Source organism: Pinus tabuliformis, chromosome 1_1 (assembly GCF_031772625.1).
Source record: "Pinus tabuliformis cultivar Carrire ecotype Pingquan chromosome 1_1, CPIR1, whole genome shotgun sequence".
Classification (NCBI taxonomy): domain Eukaryota; kingdom Viridiplantae; phylum Streptophyta; class Pinopsida; order Pinales; family Pinaceae; genus Pinus; species Pinus tabuliformis.
Window position 1 is genome coordinate 50,556,859 of NC_142297.1, and position 18,521 is coordinate 50,575,379.

General features: G+C 40.4%; 1 protein-coding gene across 1 annotated transcript in view; it reads right to left on the reverse strand.

Moving 5' to 3' along the window:
* The window catches only part of LOC149211521 (nucleolar protein 56-like), a 101,678-nt gene extending 83,511 nt beyond the window's left edge, over positions 1–18,167 (reverse strand). The window contains exons 1-4 of the mRNA XM_089391520.1: positions 17,748–18,167; positions 17,402–17,603; positions 15,223–15,437; positions 14,973–15,130 (exon numbers count right to left, since the gene is read on the reverse strand). Of these exons, the coding sequence (XP_089247646.1) occupies positions 14,973–15,130; positions 15,223–15,437; positions 17,402–17,603; positions 17,748–17,750 (578 nt within the window). The 5' untranslated portion in view covers positions 17,751–18,167. The remainder of the gene's footprint in view (positions 1–14,972; positions 15,131–15,222; positions 15,438–17,401; positions 17,604–17,747) is intronic.
* Between the last annotated feature and the right edge of the window lie 354 nt (positions 18,168–18,521).

The window sequence follows — 18,521 nt, forward strand, 5'->3', positions numbered from 1 at the left end:
TTTGGACTTTATAGGCCATTTAGAGCCTCATTTCTTATGTATTTTGCTATTTTGTTGATGATATGTATTGCACTCGGTGCCATTTTGATATATTCACCTTTACATGGTATATAAATGAGCAAACTTTGCATATTTTGTCTCTATTGGCTTGGAATCATGGTTTTACATATTAAAAATAGTTTTGTTTCATTAAATATTAATTATTTAATGTATTTTTTTAAAACCGGTTCGTTTAGACCAAACCAGTCCCGGTTAGACCGGTTCCGATCGGTAAACCGGTTCATTAGGTGGACCGGTCCGGTCACCGGTTCCGGTTTTAAAAACCTTGGTCCATACAGTGCATTTAATGCTGGTCGTACAGTAGCATTTAATGCTGAAAGTGGGCACGAAAGTCGAGGAGGTCGTACAGCATTTATTGCTGTCCTATTTGCTGTAATTTCCAGATTGCTGTGAGGCACGGGAAAAGAGAGTTGTAAATTTGATTGCTGATTTTTTTGCTGAATATTTCTCACTGTAAAAAGGCAATTTTCAGAAATAAAGAAGAGCTCTCGAACTGGTTTTCCCCAAGAGTTGTACGGGGTTTTTCCAGAGTCACATTGACCAAAAATCACTGTCTTCAAATGTGTTAAATCACTGTTTGTACCTACTGATTTTTTATTTCTGCATTTTCCAACATTCTGTAAAATTTCCAAAATTTGTGTTTTCAGGGAAAATTTATTTTTTCAGTTGTTGAATGTATGGATATGGGAAAGGGCATTTAACTATATGGGAGAAATAAGGTGAAACTGAAAACCGGGGTGGGAAATGAGAAATTTTTACATGGTATCAGAGCTTGAGTGCTGAAGTGCAGTTTGGGACAGCAAGGAAGAAAATTACAGCTGCTAATTTTTTCACTCAGAAAATTCCAGCAAGCTGATTTTTCACAAACAGTAGTTTTATCTTTACTACAGCAGTGTTATTTTTCAGTTTTAGGACAGCAGCATGTCATTGGGATTGAGGGTGGAGGATAGGTTAGGTGAGCATACAAATTACAGCGTTTGGAAGGAGAGAATGCAGAGTATCTTTGAGGAGGCAGAAATCTGGGAGATCATGGTGCATACCACACAGAAACCTGTTGTTGTGCCTACTGATGCTACTCAGTTGGCTGAGTATAATAAAAAGAACAACAAGGGTAAGAGGTTGATTCTAGATGGAGTCAAAGACCATTGCATTCCTCATGTGTGAGGAAAGAGAAATGCCCATGATATGTGGACAGCATTGTCTAATCTCTACCAGAGTACCAATGAGAACCGGAAAATGGTCCTGAAGGAGAAGCTGAAGAACATTAAGATGGGTAATGATAGTGCAGCTGGATATCTCACAAAGATTACTAATGTGAGAGATGAGTTGGTAGCAGTTGGAGAGGACATTCCACCCACTAAGTTAGTGCGGATTGCAGTGAATGGCCTCCCTCGTTCATGGATGAACTTTGCTGATGAGGTTTGTGCACGTGAGACCCTTCCCACATGGGAGAGGTTTTGGGATGATTGCATTCAGAAAGAGATCAGGAAAGTCAGCTTGGGGCAGCCAAGCCAGCTGAGCAAGATGAGGATGTAGCACTGTCGGCAAGAGGCAAAAGAGGCAAAGGGAAGAAGCAGGTTTCCACAAGCAATGGTGGGGGCAAAGGTAAAGGTAAAGGTAAACAGGGTGACACACAGAAGGACTATTCCAAGGTGAAGTGTTGGAATTGTCAAAAGATGGGACGCTATGCAGTTGTGTGTCCTGAGAAGAAGAAGAAGAAGGGGAAGAACCAGAACGTGGCAGCTTCAGCAGAGGTTGAGGACGTTGCAGTTCGTTGTGACTGGAAGTTTGGGTTCACTGCGTATGAGTCCTCTAGTGCAGGATCACCTGCCACACAGGTTCAGAGGGAGCATGCTTTTCCCTTGATTAGCGGAGCATCTTCAGGTATCTGGTATGTGGACAGTGGGGCTTCACGTCACATGACAGGAGTCCGAGAGTACTTCTCAGAGCTTTCAAAGAGTGGTACTGATATAGAGGTAGTACTTGGTGATGATAAAGTTGTTAGAGCAGTCGGCGTGGGGACTCCGACATTTCAGAGGGAGTCCAAACCTCCCTTGAAGGTGTCAGATGTTCTTTATGTGCCAGGGATGAGGAAGAACCTCATATCTGTCCCAGCTTTGGAGGACAGAGGATATGAGGTACTGTTCAGGGGAGGACAGGTGTTGATGTATCCCAGGGGCACTCCAACTGATTCAGCTAGAGTGATAGGTGTACGCCATGCAAAGGTGTACAAGTTTGCATTCTAGTCCCTTGTGGCATTGAGCAGTAGTACCGACAGCAGAGCTAGCAGTTCTGAGTTGTGTGAGATTTGGCACCGCAAGATGGGACATATGTATCATGGAGCCTTGAGGACATTGCGGGAGATCACTATAGGTGTGCCAGATTTCGGTACTGATCACTTTGATACTTGCAGAGGATGTGCGATGGGCAAGTTTGCCAAATCCCCTTTTCCCAGCAGTGACAGCAGAGCAACTGAGATACTTGATTTGATTCATTCCGATGTGAGCGGTCGGATGTCTCATGTTTCCTTGAGTGGATATGAGTACTATGTTTTATTCATTGATGATCACTCTAGGAGGACCTGGATTTATTTCTTAAAGACCAAGAGTGAGGTCTTCAAGCGGTTTCAGGAGTTTAGAGCTCTTGTGGAGACACAGACAGGTCGGAAGATCAAGTCCCTGAGGTCGGACAATGGGGGAGAGTACACCCTTGGAGAGTTTGTTGACTATTGTTCGGAGGCAGGCATTAGGAGGGAGTTCACTGTTCCTTACAACCCCCAGCAGAACGAGTTGCGGAGAGGAAGAACAAATCCATCTTAGGGGTTGCCAAAGCCATGTTACATGATCAAGGGTTGCCATTGTTCTTTGTTGAAATTTGGTACCGGAGGATAGGTGGTTCCCTAAGGCTTTGATCTTTGGCCTAGGGAAAAGTGTCCAAAAGAATTTAATTTTTCTCCTAAACTGCCTTTATAATTTTATAAGTTAAATCTAATTTAAAAGTGACTTTAAGTGATAAAGTTACTAAGTCTAATTTTAAAGTAACTTTTATAAAGTAAATGAAAAATTAGAAAGGAAAAGTGACTTTGGAAATAAATGACTAAGTGGGTCTTTATTAAAGTGGGGTGAATTAAAAAATAGAAAGTGAGATTTAAAGGAGCGTTTAATCTCAGCCATTGATCTAAATCTATTTCAGCCATTGGATTTAGAGATCACCCAAAAGTCACTTGGATCACCCAAAAGTCACTTGGAGTTATATTAAAGGAGGAAAAGGAGGAAAAGGTCATTCATTCTTTCATGAGCAGATTGGGAGAAGGAGAGCAAGAGAGCAAGAGAGATTTCTGAGCAGGGAGGAGAAGGAGACAGCAGCTTGGCACACATTCCAAGGCAGCAGTTGAGCAGATTTGTACAGCTGATTCAGCACATAGTGAAAGGCATATTTTTGCACAAAAATTGAGGAGCAGTTCGTTGATTTTTCTGCACACAAAACGGAGGCCGTACAGCATTTATTGTTGTCCTGTTTGCTGTAATTTCCAGATTGTTGTGAGGCACGGGAAAGGAGATAAGTTGTAAATTTGCTTGCTGATTTTTTGTTGAATAATTCTCACTGTAAAAAGGCAATTTTCAAAAATAAAGAAGAACTCTCAAACTGGTTTTCCCAAAGAGTTGTAGGGGGTTTTTCCAGGGTCAAGTTGACCAAAAATATCAGTGTTTTAATGTGTTTTAATGGCTGTTTTTGATCGCTGATTTTTAATTCTGCAATTTCCAGCATTCTGAAAAATTTCCAGAATTTGTGTTTTCAGCAATATTTATTTTTTTCAGTCTGTTAAATGTATGGTTATGGGAATGGGCATTTAACTACATGGGAGAAATAAGGAGAAACTGAAAACCGGGGTGGGAAAACAGAAATTTCTACATTCTTGTGGGCAGAGGCCTGCAACACAGTTGTTTATTTGCAGAACAAGAGTCTGCATCGTGCCTTGGGGCACATGACTCCGGAGGAGGCTTTTTCTGGGAAGAAGCCTGATATTGGTCATCTTCGTATCTTTGGATGCATTTCATACTCCTACATACCCAAGGAGAAGAGGACCAAACTAGAGCCCACTGCAGAGAAGGGTATCTTTGTGGGCTACAGTGAGACCTCAAAGGCCTTTCGGATTTACATTCCTGCACAGAGGAGAGTTGTTGTTAGGCGAGATGTGAAGTTCGAGGAGGACAGGGCCTTCAGGAGGTCACGGGAGTTAGAGTATCTGGATCAGCCAGACCCTCAACAGCAGTTGAGTCAGACACAGGGATCCAGTGGGCAGGGATCAGGAGGATCCGGAGGTACATCTATGAGGATGTCAGGTCCGTCAGTGAGCAGTGGCTTGCCAAGCGAGAGGGGTGGTGCTCCGGGCAGCATGCAGAGCAGTTCACTAGGGAGTCCACTGATGGACAGTTCACACGGTACCTTAGCTTCTACAGGTTCAGGTGCAGGCAGGAGGACAGCAAACAGACAGTCAGGAGTTCAGGCTCCTGATGATGATGAGGACGAGGAGTTTCATTCTCCAGTGGGAGAAGTGCACTCAGGGAAGAGGAAGCCCAAGTGGCTTCAGGACACCTTGAGACATGCCACATCTGTTGCTGAGCCTAAGAGGCCGGTCAGAGAGAGTAAACCACCTGAGAGGTTTTGTAGCTATATGGCAATGGTTACCAGCAACCTTGACTCTGAGCCTTCTAGCTATGAGGAGGGAGCTAGCCAGCAAGTCTGGAGAGAGGCCATGCAGGAGGAGTATACTTCTATCATGAAGAATGATGTTTGGGAGGTAGTGCCGAGGCCTGAGGGCAAATCCGTGGTTACTTCCACATGGCTTTACAAGGTAAAGCATGCTACAAATGGCAGCATTGAGAAATTCAAAGCGAGGTTTGTGGCTAGAGGGTTCTCTCAGGTAAAGGGAGTTGATTATGAGGAGACCTTCGCTCCCGTGGCTCGATATACTGCGATCTGCTCCATTATATCGATAGCAGCAGAGATGGGTTGGAAGATCCACCAGATGGATGTGAAGACTGCATTTCTCAATGGCTTCATACAGGAGGAGGTGTACATTGAGCAGCCACAGGGCTTTGAGGTGCATGGGAAGGAGTCCCATGTGTGCAGACTAAAGAAGGCCCTTTATGGCCTGAAGCAAGCTCCGAGAGCTTGGTACTGCAGGATAGATACATACTTGCAGGGGTTGGGTTTCACAAAGAGTGAGACAGATCCGAACCTTTACTTTATTGTGATAGGTGAAGAGCCTCTCATTCTGGTGTTGTATGTGGATGACTTGGTCATTACAGGTGCAGAGGGACTCATAGAGCACTACAAGAGAGATCTTGCGGCGGAGTTTGAGATGAAGGAGATTGGCTTGATGCGTTACTTTTTGGGTTTGGAGGTGTGGCAGGAGGAGGGGCATTTCTTCCTGGGGCGGGGGAAGTATATCGTGGACATCCTTAGCAAATTCCACATGGAGGATTGTAGACCCATGTCGACACCGATGATCACCAACTGGAAGAAGCTTCATGCTTCAGATTCTGAGTTGGTGGATCCCACTTTGTACAGGCAGCTGATTGGTTCCTTGATGTGTTTGGTCAACACTAGACCAGATATCTGTTTTGCAGTCAACACGATGAGTTAGTTTATGTGTGAGCCTAGGAAGGTTCACTGGGTAGTTGCAAAACACATTTTGCGATACTTGCAGGGGACAGTGGATTATGGTCTGGATTACAAGCAGGGGGATGGAGTGAGATTGGCAGGTTACACTGATTCTGATTGGGCAAGTTGTGCTTCTGATAGGAAGAGCACTTCAGGGCGCTGTTTTGGGTTGGGTTCGACAGTAGTGTCATGGTTCAGCCGGAAGCAGCAGTCAGTAGCATTGAGTTCAGCGGAAGCAGAGTATATGGCAGCCAGTCTAGCTAGTTGTGAGGTCATCTGGCTTCGCAAGATGTTGTTTGGCTTATTTGGTCAGCCGTTGAGACCTTCAGTGATTTACTGTGATAATCAGAGTTGCATTAAACTCACGGAGAATCCAGTATTTCATGACAGGTCAAAGCATATCGGGATCAAATATCATTTCATCAGAGACTGTGTTCAGAAGGGCGTTGTGAAGCTTGAGTATATTCCCACTGATGAGCAAGTTGCAGATATTCTTACCAAAGCCTTACCACGAGGCAAGCATGACTACTTCAGAGACAAGATGGGTGTGGTGAGGAACACCTTCCTCAGTAAGAGGGAGTGTTGAAATTTGGTACCGGAGGACAGGTGGTTCCCTAAGGCTTTGATCTTTGGCCTAGGGAAAAGTGTCCAAAAAGAATTTAATTTTTCTCCTAAAGTGACTTTATAATTTTTGTAAAGTTAAATCTAATTTAAAAGTGACTTTAAGTGATAAAGTTACTAAAGTCTAATTTTAAAGTGACTTTATTAAAGTCAATGTAAAATTAGAAAAGATAAGTGACTTTGGAAATAAATGACTAAGTGGGTCTTTATTAAAGTGGGGTAAATTAAAAAATAGAAAGTGAGATTTAAATGAGCATTTAATCTCAGCCATAGATCTCAATCTATTTCAGCCACTGGAATTAGGGATCACCCAAAAGTCACTTAGGGTTAGATTGAAGGAGGAAAAGGTCATTCATTCTTTCATGAGCAGATTGGGAGAAGGAGAGCAAGAGAGCAAGAGAGATTTCTGAGCAAGGAGGAGTAGGAGACAGCAGCTTGGCACACATTCCAAGGCAGCAATTGAGCAGATTTGTACAACTAATTCAGCACTCAGTGAAAGGCAGATTTTTGCACGATTTTCGAGGAGTGGTTTGCACAAAATCGAGGAGCAGTTTGTTGGTTTTTCTGCATGCAAAACGAGGGTCGTTCCAGTGCATTTATTGCAAGTCGTACAACTCATTTATTGCAGTCCGTACAACGCATTTAATGACGGCCGTACAGCAGCATTTAATGCTAAAAGTGGGTACGAAAGTCGAGGAGGCCGTACAGCATTTATTGCTGTCCTGTTTGCTGTAATTTCCAGATTGTTGTGAGGCACGGGAAAAGAGATAAGTTGTAAATTTGATTGTTGATTTTTTCGCTGAATATTTCTCACTGTAAAAAGGCAATTTTTAGAAATAAAGAAGAGCTCTCGAACTGGTTTTCCCCAAGAGTTGTAGGGGGTTTTTCCAGGGTCACATTGACCAAAAATCACTGTGTTCAAATGTGTTAAATGACTGTTTGTACCTGCTGATTTTTTATTTCTGCATTTTCCAGCACTCTGTAAAATTTCCAGAATTTGTGTTTTCAGAAATTTAAAAAAATATATATATATTTTTTCAGTTGTTGAATGTATGGATATGTGAAAGGGCATTTAACTATATGGGAGAAATAAGGTGAAACTGAAAACCGGGGTGGGAAATTAGAAATTTTTACACCTACGTATGATTATGATGTGTGGTTGTAGGATGTGGTTCATCCTTTCCCTACGTGTGGTTGTGAGCAGGATGTGATGCATAATTTCCCTGCTATTGATTCAGTATCATCCTACCCATGTAGTCAAGGACACATGGGAAGTACCTCTCATTTGGCCAATGAGTTGGGAAAAGTGGTTAGGGACCATAGCACTATCGATGGAAGCATAGGTTATTGACGTACTCCCTATGACTAGGATGCATGATGTTCTTCAACTTGATCTGGGATCAAGTTTGATTGAGGTTTTACCTCTGGACTGACTTTTGTCAGTGGAGAGTGGTAAGGTCTTGTGACTCACTCTAGATTGATTCTTCTTTATTATTCATATTAGTGTTCAACAACACAGAGCAGAGATAACATATAAAGATGGTTCATGATGACAGAATTGCATGATGATCTATAATGATGAACGGATTGGCAGGTGGAATTCTTCCTAGTTGAGAGGGAGTGTTAAAATTGGCAACTAGGGCCAAATTCCACTTTGGACAACTCCTATGGGAAATGTAATTGCAACATTGAATTCCTCTCTTAGAGAGTACCAAAATTGATATAACGATTGTCTGATTTGGTCAAGCGAAAGTGTGTTATTGAATTTTTGAATTATGTCATACAAATTATTATGGTCGACCTCTCCTATATGTCGGGTCATCAAGCCCAATGGACTCGTCTCTTGTCCCCATCGAATACTAGATATAGAAGTGCTCCATCACACTATGTTATATAGTTATCAGTCATTTCTCTCTCTAAAATGGCCGCAGAAGTAAGGATACCTCCAGCGAAGAAGGAAGAGATAGTTTGACGTCTTATTTGGGCTACCTAATGGGCCAAGTTCCTTAGGCTAGAGGCCGAGTCTGTAAAAGGCAAGTTTGGATTTATATGAGGATTGTTTTGGGCTCTCTTATCTCCTATCACAAATCCGAGTTATCATGAAGATTGACTACAGGCATAAGGAGGGTTTTGGTGTGAGTCTGTGGTGTGAAAACCCTCTCCTTAGTGAGCCGCATCCTCAAAGAGCCTACCACATGCTAGTCGCTGGCATTATCCTGCATTATCTTGTTGAAAAAAGGGACTAGAAGATCATCATATACCCTGGTTAACCACAGACCTATCTTGATGAAGGCAAGTTGTCATGAAGGTTGTTTGTGGGTTGAAATGAGTACAGTCTTGTACTGGAGGAAGGATGGAATTTTCTTGATGAGAGGTGATAGGAGAAGGATGTTTTGGATGTGATTGTAGGGGCTGTTGTAGTATGTCACAAGCCCTAACCAGAAGCAACAGAGGCAGTACATAAATGATATGATTTGCAGTCCAAGCCTCTTCAACTGTATGACATCAGGAACGACTCGACTGTTTCAGAATTTCATTTGCGATTGGGCCATCTATTGATCTAAGGGTTGTGCATCTGTATGTTCAAATTGGCAAGTCATTTTTTACTTTTATTGTACTCTCTCTGCACATTTGATTCTAATAATAAGAAGAATTGATCAAAGGTTTTCCCATCTTTGGGTTTTTCCCTGACCTGTGCCATATTCTCGTGTTCTGGCTTGTACCATATTCTCATGTTCTCTTGTCTTAGCTTGTCTTCAGCATTTTTCGTTTATTTTCTTTCTTCAGTTATTGTCAATAATGATTTATGTGATTGCAAATTAAATGGGCTAACATGGAACATTGAAGTAACCGTCCTAAGCAAAGAACATGTTAAAAATTAACAGCATCAGAGTAACCATGGAGCATCACATTCTCGGCAGTGTATCCCAATCCATAAGTGATTGTGCCCCGGAGATATCTCAAGAGATTCTTGGCAACAATGCAATGTATATGATGAGGCTCCACCATAAACTAACTCAATGTGTTCACTGCAAAACATATGTCCGGGCAGGAGTTCACCAAGTACATCAGGGCCTCTGTGAGTTGACGATACTCAGAAGGATTTACCAAATCGCGCCCAGTAGCATTTCTGCATAACTTCTCAAAGTTAAGTTCCATCGGAGTAGTCACGGACTTGCAGTGCACAATCCCAAATCTTTCAAGTAGTTTCACAACATATTTTCCTTAAGAAAGGAAAATCTCCCCTGGCTTTTGCCAGACCTCCAACCCTAGGAAGTAATGCAATAGTCCTAGGTCCTTCATATCAAATTTGGAAGCCAACCATCTCTTACATTGATGAATAAGAGGGTCTGCACATGTCAGAAAGAGATCATCCACATAGAGTACCAAGCTTCACTTCTTGTAAATCTCAGCTTCATCAGATAGTTATCGATCCTCCCATACCAAGCCCGGGGTGCTTGCTTCAACCCATACAGGGCTTTCTTCAACCTGCATACATGTGTCTGACGATCTTGAACTTTAAACCCCTCATGTTGTTCCACATAGACTTCCTCCTTAAGTGAACCATGCAAGAAGGCAATCTTGACATCCATTTAGTGTAGATTCCATCCTTGCGAGGTAGCAAGGGCTATAATCGAACGGATGGTGGTGTAGCAAGCAATGGGTGCAAATATTTCATCATAATCTACACCTTCTTTTAAAAGAAGCCTCGAGCAACAAATCTGACCTTGAACTTCTCAGCACTTCCATCAGCACCATGCTTGATCTTGTAGAGTCATTTAGAGGTGACAACAAATTTGTCCTGGGGTCTAAGGACCACATTCTTCATAATCAATTCGTACTCTTTGTTTATAGCATCCTTCCATACTTTTTGCTTCACAACTTCTTCGAATGAGCAAGGTTCAGACTGAATGATGGTGCTCATATCAGTTAAGTACCCTTGGTACCTATTAGGCTTCTTGCTTTCACGAAATGTCCCCCTCGGTGCAACATATCTCTTGGCATCTTCGAGAGTTTCTCTCAGCCATGAGGGTCTCGTTTTGGAGGAGGGCTCATGAGGAGGAGGATCAATGGGATCCATCGGTTCCTCAACATCGGGCATCGGCTCATCCTGCGAATCTCCCTGATTTCCTGCATCTTCTTTGTCCCTCCTTGAAATAGGAAGGTTGTTAATCTTCCTTAAGGCAGCATCCTCATAGAAGGTGACATCATGACTCAACTCTATTTCTCTTTGACTAGACACGTAGATTCTATATGCCTTAGAAGCTTCACTGTAGCCCACAAAAGTTCCTTTCTTCCCAGATGCCTCCAATTTACTTCTCTTTTCTTTCGGCACATGAAAGTATATAGTACTACCAAAAATTATAAAATGAGAAACATCAAGTTTCTTACTGGTGAAAACTTCTTCTGGAGTTTTGGAGTCCAATGCTTGATGAGGGCATCAATTTTAAATGTACACAACAGTGTTGGCAACTTCTCCCCATAGGAACTTTCGAAGTCCTTGATCATGAAGCATGGCACGAGTGGGGCTTCTATAATGGAACAATTCTTCCTTTCAGCAACACCATTTTGCTCAGGAGTATATGCAATAGTAGTCTCCCTCTTAATGCCAGCTTCCCTGCAATAGTCATTAAATTCATTTGACTCATACTTGGTTCCATCATCGGTCATCAATATCTTGATCTTCTTCCCTGTTTGATTTTCCACCAAGGCTTTGAAGGCACGAAACCATGACAGTATTTCACCCTTCTTCTTTAAGAAATATATCCAAGTTTTGCGAGAGAAGTCATCCACAAAGACAACATAATATAAATATCCTCCTAAAGATGTCACAGGCAACATACCATATAGATCAGAATGAACCAATTGCAAAATCTTTGTGGTCTTGCTATCACTTGAGGGGAATGGTCCCCTTGTATGTTTTCCCTCAACACATCCCTGACATACACCTTCATGCTCTATTTTGAATTCGAGCATATCTGTAACCATCTTCCTTGCATCGGGTAGAGCCTCATAGTGAAGATTAGCAAACCTTCGGTGCCATAGTTCGGATTGAAGAGATTGTCGCAAGACATGGCTCCCAGTGGACTTCCTCCAACTTGATATAAACCGTCAACTCTGAATCCAAGAGTAAATGCTTCTTTGAAATTTATTTTCCACACACATACCTTTCCACCAATGAATGCCACCTTGAATCCTTTGTCTTTTATTGTCAAGATAGACACTAGATTCTTCTTTAGATCAGGTACATATAGTACTTCTTGAAGATGAACGGTGTTACCTTGATTCAATTAAAGGGTAACATTCCCAACTCCCTTCACAAGATAGGTGGCATTGTCTCCAAGGATAATTTCCAGATTTGTATCCTTCTCTATCAAATTTGAAAGAGCTTCCTTGTACCCAATGAAGTGCCATGAGGCACCACTATCAATCAACCAATTTCCCAAAGTATCCAAAGGAGAAGCAGTAGAGAGGGCAAATATAAGATAAAATTCCTTTTGATTACAATTTACAACATTACACTCATCATACCTGGAGTTTCTTGTTCTTTTAGAAGCTCGATCATTTCCAAGTTGAGTAGTGGAAGGATTCCTTTTCCCTTTATTGTTGAACGTGCCATCCTTTGATTGTTGTTGTTGCCCCTGGAATGATTGTGATCATCATCATGAGATGTGTCCCTTCCATTTGAACACTCCCTGGCATAGTGACCAAACTTGTTGCAAACGAAGCATCTTCCCTTCCTTCCATTTTTGAATCCCGGCCTTCCATGACTTTACTTCTTTGAACCTGCATTGTTCTTCCTCTTGGCATGAGCAGAGAATGCGGTGGGATTATTCATATTCGAAGGCATCTCCAATTCCATCATCCTTGTTTCTTCTTGAGAACATCTAGTCAGCAATTCTTCAAAACCTAGAATTTTGTCATTATTGAGAATAGTAGTGTTGAACATATTCCATTCGGGAGCAAGACCTCTAAGGGCAATGAGAGTGAGCATCCTGTCAGCAATAGCTTCACCAATCGAAAGAAGATCATTTTTTATCTCAGTAATCCTCATGAAGTAGGATTGAATATCCTCACCTTTTCCCTTCTTTATATCCTTCAGCTTGTTCTTGAGGAAAAGAATTTGATTTGCATTGCTAGATTTGAACATGCCAACCAACCTGTCATATATCTCCTTTGATGTATTCAAATTGGAGATGTAAGCAACTAAGTGCTTATGAATAAAATCCCTAATGATCTTCTTGGCTTTGAGTTCACCCTTCTTGTACTTTGTCTTAGCAGCAGCCGGTGCATTTGAAGGAGGTTCAAGAATTTTTCCCTGCTCATAATCCATGACATCTTGCTCTTCTAAAGTCAAATCAAGAGACATCGTCTATGCATGATAATCAGACTTATCATTAAGCTTGTCATCAGACTTAAAGTAGGATGTAGAGGCCATTGAGACTTGTTCTTGATCAGTGATTGCTCTTCACTCTTGCTTGGGCTTTGTCTTCACCTCAACTCAGATACCATGTTAATTTTAGGATAACAATGGTATGTTTTATGCTTACAGCAATTTTACTTCATTTTTCTTTATTAGCCCATTATCATATCCAATATAGCAATCACATCAACATAATAGTAAAATGCAGATAAAACATAAACAATAACAGTAGAAGACAAGCCAACACAAGAGGACACAAGATATGGCACCAGCCAGGGACAAACCCCAATGTGGGGAAACCCTTGATCAATTCTTCTTATAATTCTTCAAAAGTTCAGCAGAGAAAGAGAGAGTACAATTTACAATATTCACTTGCCCAAACTGATCAGTCAAAATAGCAAAAACAGAAAGCCCTAACCAGAAAGTCAACGCTGGTCAACAAGGCTGAAATTGACCTCCAAAACAGCTCGGTCAACCTTGGTCAACTTGGCCTCCAACAGCAAGATAATGTAGCCCAAAACAGTCCGAAAATAACCAATCAAATCTGGTCAACAAAAATCAACACAGCAACCTGAATTAGGCAGTCAACGCTGGTCAACATAGGGGTCAAACTGCCTCAGTTTTTGTGCCCAGAACAGCGGCCTGCCCAAATAGAAGTCTCCCTCACAAAACCGAAGTCAAACAGGGTCAATGCTAGTCAAAGTCAGCCTCCTGAAATTTCGGTCAAATCTGGTCAATGCAGCAGCTAGAAAAGACAGTCTTCCTTTCACATGTGTGGAGAGAGAGAGGCCCAGAAATCCGTACCCAATCAAGATGTGAGAGAGAAAGATGAATGAGATGAGATGCCAAAATGAGGAGGAGGCACCTTGTATTCTTATGCAATGTTGAAGGCTGGAGGAGGCTAATTTGATGGCTGGCTGACCTTGACAATTTGGCCATAATCAAAATAAATTCATAACTTCATTTGTACATGTCAGAATGGGATGATCTTTAGATCAATCCTACACCTCTCGGAAAGAGGAATCCAAGAAAAATATCAGCTGCCTCATAAGAGCTGTCCAAAGTGATGTTTGGCCCTAGTTGCCAAATTTAACAGATATGCATTTACAAAAAGGGAGATCATGTTTGCAAGCAGCCAAAAATGTCAACTTCTAACCAATAGTCTTCTATCATTAAAGTGGTATCATTTAAAAAGACTAAACTTGAAGAAGAACGACTAAACTTTCTAAAAGCCAACCGACCAAGGGTCACATTTGATAGTTTTATGTAATTATTTTGTTAACTTAATATTATATAAAATGAAATCTTATAACACAGTTTGATTGGAAATTCGGTGTCATGATTTGTTCACCTAAAAACAGTTTAAATTAATGTTAAGTGATAAGCAATGCTTGCTAATTAATTCTCTTCTAGTCCCACTGACCTACTTTTGTGATTATTTGGACATTAGCAACATTATCTTATTTCTGTATTCTTACAACTTTTGAATCCTAGAATTATTGACATTCATTTTGACACCTATGCTATCCATTCTGGAATCTGACATTACATGAAGGTATAAAATATGGTGAGGCAAGCATTGCAGAGATACACATGCTGCCTTACTTGAAATGTCTATCCATGTGACTGCATGGTAATAGGCAAAAAAAATGCAAGTTGATAATCAAATATTTATTATTTGATGGAAGATATCCAACAAACTAACCCATTAGGCATTAGTTGCAAAAGGTAATTTAAACTAGTCCATGATCAGTAATCCGTTTTGTCATATAGCACTAATTCAATATATAGCTGGCATCGCACTTGTTCCCTGTTTGCTTTTTGTATTTTACTATTTTAGCATGCACTTTAATTTACTTTTTCATTTACCAAAATAGTTGCAGTTTTCCCTTTCAACTGAATATAGTTATTTCTAATGTTACAGGGAAGGGTAATACATATAGCTATGCACCAGACCCTGTAAAGTTTAAACAATCCGATGCGATAATAGGCACTTACAAATCCAAGTTAATGAACAAATAGTTTTAACTTTTAGTGTAAAGATGATTCCTGAATCCTAACTAAAGAATTAAAAAACAATTATGAGAAATAAACCTCAACTTGACAGCCTGTTAAAATTGACCCTAGATGCTGTTTCATACAGACCCCTTTAATAACCCAAAAAAGCAACAAAAAAATAGTAAGTTTTAACTTGCAGTACCTTACTCTCATGCAAAAGGTGTTAATGTCTTTGTCCAAAGTATCGAGAAGACTAATAGCCTGTATAACCATGTTATCTACTCTGTTGACATTGAACTTCACTTTCGCTCTGCTGTAGCTGTGCCCAAGGCCCAGTTGAGCCTTCTCCAAGTCTACTTCCTGAAAGAGACAGCACAAAGATATGTGTCAGTAACTGACTGCACAATAAACAATATAAAGTGCCATAAATCAACAGGAATTCAACCATAAACCTTAAGATCCTTGATGAATGTGTGCAAATGGAAACGGACTCCTCGAAGAAGCTCCAGCACAAAATCATTGCTCTGGCAAGGAATACTCAAAACTTCAAAAATTTGAGAACCTAGCTTTGGTTCTGCCACTCCCAAGCTGAATTTAGGTTTCTTCCCCTCCTTAACTTTTGGCAAGTTTAGCTCTAGAAAATTCCTCAGCTCATCTGTCATGAGTCCTGCAGTACAAACAAGAAGTATATTCATTAAGGAAATGTGCAACATTACAGTGAAACTTTAATAAAAAAGACTTCCAACTCCTTTTTGAAGAGGTCATCCATCCTAGCATTACTGAATGAATAATTCTCATATTTGGTGTAGCCCCATCCAAAAATAACCTATACGTACTCTTATTTATATTTGATTCATATATATGCTCTGACTAGACCAACAGAATACACAAAGATGCTGCATTCAATTTTTCTGTGTTCTAATTGTATATAGTTGTGTATATAAAAGAAATCTTTCAGATTCCGTACCTTACAAGAAATCAATCTGAAATTTGGCTTGCTTTTATGCTGAGGAGTAATACCTACAGGTTCTAAGCTATTATGGAATTTGATCATCTACTCACTTAAACATATTGACATCTTGACTTGCATCATGAATGCTCTGCATAAGGTCAACCATTCCAGCTCAGCCTTAGTATCGACACAAAGAATGTGTTCCGCCCTTTCATTTACATATATAGAGAATATTTACCATGATTTCTAAGCTATAGTGGAATCAAGTCATCTACCGTTATTAAATTTTTGAATTGCATCGTGAATGCTTGCTCTGGTAAGAGTAATAATTCATATAATCTAAGTCTCAATGAAAAGAACATGATCTACGCTAAGCTCTGATAGGTCCAAACATCATTAGTTCCTAAAAGAACTCTCGCAGGAATGCATCTACCTGTGACATTTTATTTTGAAGCATATCAAATGAAATCTTAAGAACACTGATAGGTGTTGTATTTTGTTATCGTTGTGTTTGAGCAGTGGATATGTGAACTACAAGCTCCACACCATTGAAAGAGAATTATTAATGTTTATCTTGCTCATGACTGTCTCAACGATCGGGAACGTTTCAATCTCTCCAAATTTGGAAAAAACGCGTCATTAGTCTGGCTTACTAATGAGCATTATCAAAAAGAAATCTCATACTCAACAGGGCAAAATGCTCGCATATTGACATCCCTTCTATCGTCACCATCACTCGGCATAGGTTATCAAACCATCTCATTCTTGGTCTCATGTTGGTGTCCTTGACTGTCATACATAAAGAATCTAGAGCTGTGAGTTTGCGTGCGTGAGTACATTGTCCCACAATAACAACTATTGTGAGACAAAAATTGGTGTATGAAGTACAACACAAACCAAAAGCTTTGACAACCCTGAAGCTGACTTTAGGTTGGTTTATGGAGTACTATAAAGAATCTAGAGCTGTGAGTTTGCGTGCGTGAGTACATTGTCCCACAATATCAACAATTGTGAGACAAAAATTGGTGTATGAAGTACAACACAAACCAAAAGCTTTGACAACCCTGACCCTGACTTTAGGTTGGTTTATGGAGTACTATACAAACAAAAAGCTTCCACAGTCCTGAAATTGGCTTTCATGTGCAAGTCCCTGAATTGATATATGAATCCTCCCTCACTCTGGCAATAACACCAATTAGAGATTCTATTTATTGTGAATGTTGTCTTTGTGTTGGCTCCTTGACTGCAAGCTTGCTAAAAACAAGAAGACTATGGCTATCTGACTCCTGATTATTAGAAACTAATCATTCAAGTAAGTCTGTCTACCTGTTGAATCACCTTTCGAGAGGGTGATTTGAAGGCTGTACATTTCAAGAATATCACTATATGCAAGCTCATAGACTAGTGATCAAAATTTATTGAGTGCCCCATGTGAAACCACAAACCACAATGGTGACAACATAGGCGGCCAAGTAACCACTTGGTTACATTTAAGTTGTGAACCCTAAACTTTGCCAACTCAAAATCAAACTCATCCTACTAATACACTAAAATGATAAACCTATATCGCTAATTCTCTCGTGCCAAATGTCTTGAACCCAATCCCTCCAAATACATGTAGATATTGTATTTGGTTAAGTAATACTTGCTTATTAGAAAAAATGAAAACAATAGCCAACCTTCAGAGACTGCATTGCACTGGTTCAATGCATCAGCTGCCGAACTAAATGGCTGAATTGCAGTCAGCTTCACGACCTTCCCAAATCGATTTAAATCGATAATGGAGCTCTGAACAGCCTCTGTGCTCTGCCCAATTTCATCTATTCCATGTGCCTCAAACAACCCATATCCAGAAGCGAATTCGAACAGCAAGTAAAGCGCCTGTAAAATCCCACACGCTCTTGTTTCAAAACGGTCAAAAACACCAAAAAAATCAACTAAGACTGATCGAAGGCTTCCGATTCTTGATCGAAGGCTTCCGATTCTTGAATAGAGGAATGAATTAATTAAAATTTCAGGACTTACCATTGCAAAGTGAGAATTACAACATCAGTGAGAAGGTCCAGCCTAAAAGAATAATAAAATGGACGATCAATTCGTAAAAAATCGCCGTCTTTTTGCAGGGTTCTGTATAATTCCCCGGCTTTTTCACCGGCGTTCTTGTTTCACATACGTAACAGCGCTGCTCGAAGATAACATGAAGCAACAACGAAAAAAAGGCTCTTTGGGGCGAAATGGGGTTTTAGTAGATAAAACCTAAAAGTGTAACTCGTTCTGATCGTCTACTGAATGCGCATTCAACGAATGCGACCGCAAGCAGCCCAACAAATACAAAACGATATAAGGAGCACTATAGACCCGCTCGCGGCTGCAGCCAAAACCCTACTCACAGGGTTTAAGCTAAGTGACGAGCCCTCTTTGTCTGAGCTAAGTGACGAGGCCTCGATGCATACTTTGTCATATGGACATTTTATTTATTTTGTTCGAGCATAGGTTTAATTTTTATTAAGATTTTAATTCAAGATATATGGGGATAAGTAAAGGGTGTGAATTATTTATGGGATGTTTTAGTTAAGCCACCTTTGCACAATTCTTGTGACAATATGTGTCCCCATATAATCTCGATGCACAATTCTGGTCACAATATGTATCCCTATAAATATCATAAATCATTTTTATTCAAATCATTTTTTATTTAATATTAAAGTCCAAAATACTCATATTATTGTATTTTTCAAAACAATTTAAAATTGCAGGTATGTAAGCATGTATATTTACATATATGAAAATTTTATCTTA